Source organism: Molossus molossus, unplaced genomic scaffold (genome assembly GCF_014108415.1).
Source record: "Molossus molossus isolate mMolMol1 unplaced genomic scaffold, mMolMol1.p scaffold_m16_p_15, whole genome shotgun sequence".
Classification (NCBI taxonomy): domain Eukaryota; kingdom Metazoa; phylum Chordata; class Mammalia; order Chiroptera; family Molossidae; genus Molossus; species Molossus molossus.
Window position 1 is genome coordinate 33,425,847 of NW_023425350.1, and position 12,065 is coordinate 33,437,911.

Here is a 12,065-nt window from a genome sequence, read left to right on the forward strand (position 1 = left end):
TGGTTCCTTTTTATGTTGTTGATGTTCTCACTAAGTTCCTTGAATGTCTCACCAAGTTCCTTGAGCAACCTTACAACCAGTGTTTTGAACTCTGCATCTGATTAATTGCTTATCTCTATTTTGTTTAAGTCTTTTCCTGGAGTTTTGTTCTTTTCATTCATTTGGGACATGTTTCTTTGTTTCCTCATTTTGACTGCTTCCCTGTGATTGTTTCTGTGTATTAAGTAGAGTTGCTATGTCTCCTAGGCTTTGGAGGGTGGCCTATTGTTGTAGGTGTCCTGTAGGATCCAGTGGCACAGCCTCCCTGATCATCCCAGCTGGGCCTCAAGGTGCACCCCTATTGTGGACTGTATACCCTTTTGCTGTAATTGAGTCTTGATTGCTGTTGGCACTTCATTGGGAGGATTTGCTCAGGCTGATCAGCTGCAAGGACTGGCTGTGCCCACTGACCACTGGCCTCTGACTACCTTGGAGGATCAGCTGTGTAGGGGCCCAACACACAGAGCAAGACTTACTTCATCAGGGCTCTGGTACCCACTGAGTCTGCTCATTGAGTGTGTCACTTGTGGAGGTGCTTGGGTGGTGGTTTTTCGATGTGGTCTGAAGCTGTCTACTGGGTGTGTTGGCTCTGGGGCAAGGCCAGCCACTGTCTGTGTTCTATCCGGGGTCACCCAGCATAAGCTACAGAGTGATCTGCAGATGGCTGCTTCTTGTCCTGGGCTTGGAGATGCCCAGGAAAAGCCAAGTTGTGATCCAAGGCTAGCTGCTTCTAATGCCAGGCCTGGGGCCACTTAGTGAGAGGTATGGGGCTTGCTGAGACCAGATACCGCTTGTTTGAAAGATTTTAGGACACTGTGAAGCAGGATCCAAGACAGGCCAGTCCTATGGTAAAGACTTTGGAAACAGCTTGGATGGAGTAAGGCCTCAGGGAATCACTAGGGTGGGGCAGACAGTGTGAGCCAGGGTGCTGCACTCCCAGCCATGGCGGCTGTCTGCTGCCCCAGGGAAGGGGTTGCCAAAGCAACATCAGCTTCCACCAGCATGTTGTCCAGGAGAAAGCTGCCAATTTCAGGCGGTTCTGAATGGTTCTTGTGTTGTAGTTTAGTAGTTGTAATTTTGATGTGGTTGTGGGAGGAGGCGAGTACCGTGTTTACCTACACTGCCATCTTGACCAGAAGTCTTTTTTATCAGTGTTTAATAAAGCATTTTTGTTTATTGCTGTGGTCTTTAAGATAGCTTTTTTTGGTTTTATCCTCATCTGAGGACATTTTTGCATGTATCTTCAGATAGAGCGGGAGGGAGAGAGGGAGGAAGAGAGAGAGAGAAACATCGATATGAGAGAGACACATTGAGTGGTTGCCACCCACACGACTGCAACTGAGGCTGGGGACAAACTGCAACCACGGTACATGCTCTTAGTGGGAACCAAACCCAGGACTCTCCGGTCCACGGGCCGACGCTCTAACTGCCGAGACAAACTGGCCAGGGCTAAGACAGTCATTTTTAATGACTACTAAATATTATATTCAATAGATGTACTTTAGTTTACCTAGCTATTCCTCTATAATAAGATATGTAAGTTGTTTATAGTTTTCTATTATCTTTCATAATTCTTGGATAGACATCTGTGTGGGTGAGTGTATGTTGTGTAGAAGAGAGGGAGAAAGAGAAGAGTGAATCTTTTTCCTTACATAGGATTATTTCACTGAATTAACTCATAAGTGGAATTACTGGGTCAAGGAATATGACATTTTTAATAATTTTGTGTGCATATTGCCAGACAGGTGTCCAAAGTGGCCTGAGGTCCTTGCCCCAAATTTTGTGTGTATGTGTGTGTGTATATTTTAACCATTACTAATATGGGCAAAGATAATGTTATTTTTATTACTACTGGTATCTGTGCTTACTACATGCTAGGTATGGTGCTACTTGTCATATTCAATATCACATTTTTGTTTGCTTTGCATTTCTGTAATCATCAGTGAAGGTAAATATTTTCTAGTATATATTTTTTCTATTTAAATACCTATTTGTGAGAAAGACCATTTGCCTATTTATTGTGGTGGAATTAGTGTTCTAAGTGGGGATGGTGTTCTAAAGTATTCTGAAATGAGTTTAGAAACTCCTCTTCTCTCCTTGAAAATACAGTGATAGTTCAAATCTAAGAGCATGTTAGCCTTTCAGTATCAGTACTTGATTAAAAAAATTTTTTTTTCTTTATTGATTTTAGAGAGAGAGGAAGGGAGAAGGAGAGAGATAGAAACATAGATGAGAGAGGACATTGATTGGCCACCTCCTGCATGTCCCTCACTGGGGATTTGTTCCACAACCTCTTGGTGCATGGGTCGACACTTAACCACTGAGCCATACCTGCCAGGCAGTACTTGATTTTTTAGTTTCTTAGCCATATACTTTGTGTAATCCTTGACATATTTAATGACATAATATTGCCATATATCTTAAAATAATAAGACTTTATTCTAAACATGATATTCAGAGGAATTGTGTGTATTTGCAATCACCTAAATTCATTTCTGTTACCATATGTTCTCATATCTGTCAGTAGTATCTTTTGTTTGTTTGTTTGTTTATCCTTACCCAAGGATAGTTTTCCATTTACTTTTACATAGAGTGGAAGGGAGGAAGAGGGGGGAGAAAAAGAGAGAAAAAAATATCAATGTGAGAGAGATACATTGATTGGTTGCCTTCAGCATGACCCCGACCAGGGCAAGGGATCAAACCCAAGACCCTTCCCTTTGGACCTAACTGCTGAGCTAAACCAGCCAGGGCAACAGAATCTATTTGTTTTAAGTAGTATTGCTAAAATATACATTCCTTAAGGGATTGAGTATACTTTAATGGACAAAAAAATGTATTGAATTCAGCCTGGTTTATAATTTTGACTTTACTTTTTATTAGTTTTAGAACCTTAGGCAAATGTCTTACTTCATTTCTATTTCCTTATTTATAAAGTAAATTTCAATTCTCTGATTGTTACCAGTGAGAATGTTTCCTAGCATTAAGGATTTGTTTCTAAAATAAATAACTCCTGAAGTAGGGTGACACAGCACATGGTACAGAGTAGACATATGTGTTGATTATTAGTAAATTTCAGTTTGAAATAATTATGATTTGATTGCTTACTCATGCCCACCATTTTGTTAAGATTCATTAGGAATACAAAAGTAACATAGAGCTAAATAGTAGGGAGGAGTAAATAGAGATGATGCATTTCAAAGCCCATAGCATAGTGTCTCTAATATAGTAAAATCTCAGTAAATGTTAGTGGTATTTGCTACTCCCTAATTTCTGTATGTAAATAATTGAAGGTAAATGGAGATATAGGTGAAAAGGCAAAAGTGGACCATTAGAAATTACTCATTTCCTGCCCTGGCCGATTTGGCTCTCTGGTTAGAGCGTTGTCCTGCGGTCCAGAGAGACCCGGGTTCCGTTCTTGCTAAGGGCACGTATATCGGTTGCAGTTTGTCCCCGGCCCTGGTTGGTTCGTGCGGGTGGCAGCCACTAGATGTGTACCTTTCGCATTGATGTTTCTCTCTCTCCCTCCCACTATATTAGTCATTTCCTTCTTTGGACACTAAATATTAAGTTTTTTTTTTTTTTTAAAGGAAATGACTTTCTTCAACAAATTAATTCTCATCCATCACATTTCTAAAGTTTTCTATGGGTAGAGAAACTTAAGTGGTAAATGAACAATTTGGTCAGTTACATAGGACAGGATATTATCTCTGAAATAATATTGTGTGCACATATGTGTACATGTGCATATGTTTACGTGTGGTTTTCATTATTTATTGAAATGGATATCTAATTATAGTTTGATCTTTTTCTTTTTACAGTGTCTTGGTGTGTGAAGTTATAGATATAGGTGTATGTGAGAGAGTTAGGAACTGGATATAGAGAGAACAATGATAAAATTTAAAATGGACAGGATTGGGTAATTGGTACTCTTGGGTGATGTGTATATACTGTTACCAGGATAATGTAGTGGTTAGATTTTTTGTTCTGAAGTCAGTCTGCTTGGGTTTAAATTCTGGCATTTCCAGTTGTTAACCAGGCAACCTCAAAGAGGATATTCAGCCTCTCTGAGTCATTGTCCTCATCTATAAAATTGGGTTGATAATAGTGTATATTTTATAGGGTTTAATTGATGGTTACTTGAGATACATACAGTTTGTAGTGTCTAGCACAATGGCTGGCTCCCAAGTTATTAACTAATGCTGTTGATAATTGATTGCACTAAGACTATATCTACTGGTAGCTACCAGAATCCAAATGATGGCTCTGTATCTAAAATTGACTGATTTTCATAATTCTTGGAATAACCTGACAGCTATATTCTAAGTAAAGTAAAACTTTGGGTGTACTTCTCTTATTGCAGTTATATAAGCATAAGTAGATTGACTAGACTAATGGAAACATAGAAGTTTTTTCACTGAATTCAGAAATGAGGTAATTTTATGAATCATTAAATGAATTAAATAGCACATTAGTTCTGTCACATTTCTCTTTGGTCAGTTATTCTCCCATGATAAGTGTTTTGAATTGAAGTGTGTTAAAAACCAAAAGAGAAGTCATTTGAAAAAACAGATAATTTACAAATGGTTTTATTCTCTTTCAAAATAGAGTAACATTTCAGAGACTGTCAGCCTTTCAGTCAGTACTTACTGAGATTATATGGAATGTAGATATAAAAATACTAGAATTTGCAAAAGGAATAATTTATAGTAAATATAATTTTACTGATAATGAATTTAGTGAACAAGAAATGTTATCTTTATATAATATAATATAAAAATATTAGAAATGGTTTATAGTAAATATTTTAGATTTGAGGAAAGGGTTTATTTGGAATTACTGTTTAAGCGATATTTTGAATTTGTTTATTCTATATTGAGCAATATTATGTATGACTATTATAGTAAAAACATAGATCCTTAAAATGCATAGATTATAAAGTCTTATAATTTAAAGAAACAGTCTGTTCCTTTTTAATAATAACTATTACTTATTAAGCAGTTACTGTGGGGTAGGGACTTTAATAATTACTCAGAATACATTGTTAATTTTGTTTATGTCACCCATATATATGGTACTATAATGCTGCATTTTATCTACAACCATTTCAAATAATATGAAATAAGTTCTTTCTCATATTGTAATTTTCAGTGTCTTTATTATTCAAATACTGTGCTTAAATATTATGTGGGAAAATTGCAAAATTTCTCTGATATGGGGATATTTAAATATGTATTTTATGTTCCCACAAGCCTAAGAATCTTAAGTATTACATTGATTGATAATTGTTTCCTTTGTTGCAGAACTGTAAGAGTAAATGGGTCCAATAATTGGAATGACTCCAGAAAAGAGAGCTGAAACTCCAGGAGCTGAAAAGGTTGCAGGATTAAGCCAGATTTACAAAATGGGAAGCTTGCCTGAAGCTGTTGATGCTGCCAAGCCAAAGGCCACTCTAATGGACAGTGGTGAATCAGCAGATGATGAACTCACAAATTTGAACTGGCTTCATGAAAGTACTAATCTTCTAACAAACTTCAGTTTCGGAAGTGAAGGTCTTCCAGTTGTTAGTCCCTTGTATGACATAGAAGGAGATGATGTGCCATCATTAGGACCATCTTGCTACCAGAACCCAGAAAAAAAATCAGCAACTTCAAAGCCCCCATACTCTTTTAGTCTTCTCATTTATATGGCTATAGAACACTCTCCAAATAAATGTTTGCCTGTCAAAGAAATTTACAGCTGGATTCTGGACCGCTTCCCATATTTTGCTACTGCACCAACAGGCTGGAAGAATTCTGTTCGACATAATCTGTCCCTAAATAAATGTTTTCAGAAAGTGGAAAGAAGCCATGGCAAGGTCAGTGTTACGAACATTTGAGGGAGGTTGGGGAGAGTTAACATGGAGACTTTAAAATAAGGGGAAATCAAAGGAAGACAAAAACAGCCAAGTCAGATTACTTTAGCTTAATTATATTCATTATTTGCTTTCAGTCTACCATAGGTACATAAATTAGTGTTTTTAATGTTCTAATTTTCTATTATTAGTTTCTGTAGTGTTTCTCTAACTATCAGAATATTATTCTTATTTATTCAGTCTGAGAACTTTTGCCTTATAATTGGACTATAGACCATTTACATTGATGTAATTGATATGGTTGGATTTAAACCTATTACTATACTATTTGTTTTCTATTTGCTCAGTCTGGTTTTTTTCCCCTTTTTTCCACTTTTTCTGCCTTCTTTTGGATTATTTTTTTATTATTCAGTTTTATCTCTACTATTGGCTTATTAGCTATTACTTTATTTTTTTAGTGGTTACTATACCGTTTTCAGTATATATATCTTTATCACAATCTACCTTCAAATAATGTTATACCACTTTCATTTATTATCTAGACTTTTACAGAAAATATTGACTAATCCTGATGTCCTATCTGGATCAATTCATTTTTTTCTGGAGAAGTTTAACATTTCTTGAGGTTCAGGAATGGTAACAATGAAATATATATATATATATATTTTTTTATCCTCATCCAAGGACATTTTTCCATCTTTTGTTCTGATAGAGTGGAAGGGAGGGAGAGGGAGAGGGAGAGAGAGAGGGGGAGAGAGAGAGAGAGAGAGAGAGAGAGAGAGAGAGAGAGGAAGGAACATCGATGTGAAAGGGACACATTGAATGGCTACCTCCCACATGACCCAACCAGGGCCAGGGACAAACTACAACTGAGGTACATGCCCTTAGCGGGAACCGAACCTGGGTCTCTCTGGACTGCAGGCTGACGCTCTAACCGCTGAGCCAAACCGGCCAGGCCATCAATGAAATATTTTTTCAACTGTTCTGTGGAGGAGGGGTATAGAATTCTAGGTTGGTAATTTTTTCCCTTAAGTATAGTAGTGCCCCCCGTCCCCCTTATCTTCTGGGTTATGTCCCAGGATCTCCAGTGGATACAGATAGTATGGAACCTTATATAAATGAATAGACTGTATTTTTCTATACATACTTACTTATGATAAAGTTTAATTTGTAAATTAGACACAGTAATAGATTAACAGTAACTGATAATAAAATAGAACAGTTGTAACAATATATTGTAATAAAAGTTATGTGAATTTGACCTCTCTCTTATTCTCTCTCAAAATATCTTCTTATACTGTAATCACCCTTATGCTTGTGATGATGTGAAATGATGAAATGCATACGGGGTTCAATGAGGTAAGATGAATAATGTAGGCACTGATAGCTCTAGGCTATTATTGACCTTCTGACCATATGTCAGAGGAAGGTCACCTGCTTTAGGTGATCTGGATTATCAAACCATGACAGTCTCAGTGGTTGGATGTCAACAGCAAATGATGTCAATGGCTGACGCAATTGAATATTTTTGCAACTGAAACTTCAGAGAACAAAAGCACAGATAAAGGGGAACTACCGTACTTTAAAGGTGTTGCGCTCCTGTCTTTTGGCTTTCATAGTTTCTAATGAGAAGTCTGCTTATTTCTTACCTTTGTTCCTCTGTTATGTTTCTTTATTAACTGTCTTTAAGATTTTTTTCTTTATCACTAATTTTCAGTAGTTTGACAATGATTTGCTTAGTTTTTGTTTTTCTTTATTTTTATCTTGCTTTGGTTTTTCAGAAGTTCTTGGATCTGTGTTTTGTTGTCTTTCATTAAATTTAGAAAAATTTTGCTCATTATCTCTTCAAATATTTTTTTTTTCTTTATTGATTTTAGAGAGAGAGGAAAGGAGAAAGGGAGAGGGAAAATCAATGAAAGAGAATATCTATTGGCTGCCTCCTGCATGCCCCCCACTGGGGTTTGGGCCCACAACCTAGGCATGTGCCCTGACCAGGAATCGAACCGGCAACCTCTTGGTGCATGGGTCAACGCTTAACCACTGAGCCACATCAGCCAGGCTCTTCAAATATTTCTTTTGGCTCACTTCCTGCTTCTGGGACTCCAAGTAAAAACATGTTGGACCATTTGCTGTTGTCTCACCTCTTAGTTGCTCTGCTCCTTTTCATGTTTTTTCTCTCTTTATTTCAATGTGGATACTTTTTATTGATCTTTGTACGGGTTTACTCTTTTCTCTGTTGTGTTCGTTCTGCTGATAAACCTGGTAAAAGATTCATCTTTTTTTTTTTTTATTCCTCACCTTAGGATATTTTTCTATTTATCATTAGATAAGAGTGGGAGGGAGAGAGAGACAGAGAAACATTGACATGATAGAGCTACATCGACTGGTTGCCTCCCATATAACCTGAGCAGGGTTGGGGATGAACCACAACTGAGGTATGTGCCCTTGACCAGAACTCATTGGTCTGCGGGCCGACACTAACAGCTGAGCCAAACTGGCCAGGGCAGAGTCATATTTTTTAATTTTAGCATTTGTATTTGCCTTTTAAAAAATACTCTCCATCTCTTTGCTAAAATTTTATACTAGATCCATAAATATATTAATCATGCTCATTATCTCTTAATATCTGATCATTTCAATATCTAGTCCATCTCTGGGTCTGATTTTTGTTTTATCTCCTGTTTTTGTGTGTGTTTCATAATTTTGGATTGAATGTCAGTGTAAGAGAATGGTAGAGGCTGAGGTAAATAATATTTCTACCCAGAAATAGACATGCCTATACTTCTATCAGGTTGTTAGAGTGAACAGGTATTGGTCAATCTAGTTAATTGAACTGGGATTGGGTTTTGTTGTTTTTATAGTTACCTTCAGCATACCACAGGCCTTAAATCCCTACAGAGATGAACTGTCAATACTTTGTGCTTAGTGTGAGAACTGGAGTATCAGATGATTTTTCTCAGCATTTCTACTTCACCTTCATCTTTCATCTTGCACCACATTTGGGGACAGGACATTTCTTTTCATGCTCTTGCCCTTTCCATAGATTGTTATTGCTTATTACTTGGTGCAAAGCTTTTGTGTAAGGTGAGTTTTTTAGTTTTTCTATTCCAGTTTTAGTCTTAAGTAGCTTCTTATGCCTGTGACTCGTGAGTGGGTATTTCATGCCTACTCCAGGAGCAGATAATCTCTCCCATCTACTCAGAGTGGAGTCTAGAACTGCATTCATCAATAGCTAATTATCTACACGTGGCTAGTGTTGGCATATTGGACAGCATACATATAGGATATTTCTGTCATTGTAGAAAGTCCTACTGGACCGTACTGCTCCAGAGCTCAGGCCAATTTCCTGCTTATTCCCATTATGGTGGGTAAACTTGCTAATATCAGTGGGATGTCTTAGGTATAAGTAAGTGACCACTTTCCTTTCTCAATGTAGCAGATTTGTGCTTTTGTGTCATTGGAGGATCTGGACACAAGCAGATTTTCTACCATTCTCCTAATGACACATGGCACATTGCCTCGTGTCAGTGATGTATGAAAATAGCTCAATTTTGTATTTCTCTTCTAGCAGCAGTCATTCTTTGCCTGAGACTGAGGTAGGTAGGGTATTTTGTCTCCCTCTCAGTAACAGACAGCTTTTGCTTCATATTGGAGCTTTGTCCAGAGTGTAGGAAGGTTCTGTGCCTATCCCATAGGGACACCTGATTTCACCTTACACTCATTTAGGGCCTGTAGCATGGATGAGCTGGCCTTGGCAGATTCTGTACATCTATCTTCATTTCCAAGAGTGTCTCTTTTAGGTCTCCTACCCTGTCTACAATCTTTCTCAGGAGCACAGGATGGAGGCCCATGAAAAAATGCTGGCTAGTGGACGCAGACTCTTTTCCTATTTGGGAATGCCAGGGATGCAAACTTATTTTGCTAGCTCACACTTGACTTTTAAGAATTTATTAAATTTTGAATATATATATTTTTTTTACCTTCTTTATGACTACCATTTCTTCCATGCTCTGCAACGGTAAAACAGTTCGCATGTTCTCTCTCTCCTGACAGGGCCCTGTCACAGTTTAGAATTCAGTTCTTTCAGTTGTCTTGCAGCTTTAGCTCTCAGATGGACTCATAAAATTATGATTTTGTAGATTATTTTGGTTTGTTGTTGTTAGGCTGGAAGTGATGTTCTCTTACGGCTTACTGTACCTTAATTGGCAGCAGAAGTCTATTCTTATGTGAAATAAAAGATAAAGAGTAAGTCATTATATTTTTAGGTGACTGAAATATTTTCTGGGATAGTACTGCTCAAACTTAAATGTACCAGCTGATCACCTAAGGATCTTGTTAAAATGCAGGTTATGATCTAGCAAATCTAGGGTGCAGAATGAGGCTCTTATTTCTAACAGGCTACCAGGTAATCCTGATGCTGTTAGTCCATCCTGGGTAGCAAGATATTAGGATATATGATCATCTTATAGCTAACTTAGAGAAAGTTGTATTAGTTATTTATTGCCATGTAACAAATTGCTATGTGTATCACATTCTGCACTGTACATGGAATATTTTACAAAGACCAACTATGTAGTAGGCCATTAAAAAAGTCTCAGTAATTTCAAAGGATCAATCTCCATCATAGTCAGCCTTCGAGATGGCCTTTAAATGAACCCTGCTTTCTGGTATTCATGGCCTTGTAGAGTCTACATTCATGGCCAGGGCTGAATTGTGTAACCAAAAGGATATTGTGGAAATGAGGGAGCATGCCTTTTGAGGCTAGGTCATAAAAATTATGGCTTCCATCTTGGGCTCTTGCATAACTTGTTCTATGGGAAGCCAGCTGCCATATATGAAAGACACCTAAGTAGCTCTATGGAGAGATCCATGCGGCAAGGAGATGAGGCCTCCCGCCAATAGCCATGTGAGTGAGTCATCTTGGAAGCGTATTCACCCAGCCCCACTCTAACTTTCCTTTCAGATGACTGAAAGTGTTGGAAATTTTGGATATGTCTTTTCCATTGTGCATCATTAAATTTTATTTTTTAGTTATATCACTTAATTCTTTCTAGATTGTGTTTATACTTATGGTGGGACATAAAAGGTGAACTATCTACTAGGTATTTAGAAATATGCTACAGGAGTAGTGGTGATGTTGTGAGATTAAAGCTCTAAGTGTGGAAGTCAGCATTGATTTTCAGTAGAAAAATCTAGGAAAAGAAGAGTGTAATGGAAGCCAAGGAAGTTAAGTGTGTATGAGCAATAGTGTCAAATGTTGCAGAAAATTTGGAAATGATTGGCTAAGAAGAATTCATTGGGACAAGTAGCAACCAAAAGAATAGGATCAAAATATAATCAATGGTGTGCTAGGAAATGTTTAACAGTTGGGTGGGCGTGAGGAATTCTGCTTTTGCAGATTTTCATACAGATATTTCCATCATGGCCAGTTTCAAGCTACCAACATTGTATGTGAGGTTGATGAGATGTTTACAATCAGCAGCACACTAATTCAATAAGGAAAAGAAAACCTTTTAGAAAAATGGGCAAGAATGTGAACAGGCAATTCACAGAAGATGAAATACAAATGGCTATAAACATATGCAAAGATGTTCATCCTCACTGTTAATCAGGGACAGACAAATTAAAAAAACAAAAGACTATTTTTTACCTATTAGAATAAAAAAATTTTAAATGTTTGCTAGTACCAAATTAGATGAAGCTGACATGGAGAAATAAATCAATATTAATAGTTTCATACCATTGATTACAAATGAGTGTAAATTAGTATGACTGTACTTAAAAGCAACTTGGCAGAAATTATTACAATTAGAAATGTGCATATCCTTTCATCTAGTGGATTTGATTCTGATTTCTCACCTAGGGTAACATTCATACTCGCATGCAAGACGATGTATATAAGAATATTCACTGTTGCCCTGGCCAGTTTGGCTCAGTGGTTAGAGTCTTGGCTCATGGACCAAAGAGTGGTAGGTTTAATTCCGGTCAAGGGCACGTACCTCAGTTTCAGTTTGGTCCCCAGCTCTGGTCAGGGTTGTGCAAGAGGCAACCAGTCAATGTATTTCTCTCACATTAATATTTCTCTCTCTCTCTCTCTTTCTCTGTCTGTCTCTCTCTCCCCTCTCTCTACCCCTCTCCCTCTCTCTCTCCCCTTCCTCACTCTCTTCCTCACTCC

At 37.5% G+C, this 12,065-nt stretch overlaps 1 protein-coding gene across 5 annotated transcripts in view; it reads left to right on the forward strand.

The window, feature by feature from the left end:
* FOXN2 (forkhead box N2) overlaps nt 1-12,065 on the forward strand; it is a 62,107-nt gene that overhangs the window by 24,620 nt on the left and 25,422 nt on the right. For all 5 annotated transcript variants that reach the window (XM_036262870.1, XM_036262868.1, XM_036262871.1 and 2 more), the window contains exon 2: nt 5,340-5,893. In XM_036262870.1, the coding sequence (XP_036118763.1) occupies nt 5,354-5,893 (540 nt within the window). In that variant the 5' untranslated portion in view covers nt 5,340-5,353. The remainder of the gene's footprint in view (nt 1-5,339; nt 5,894-12,065) is intronic.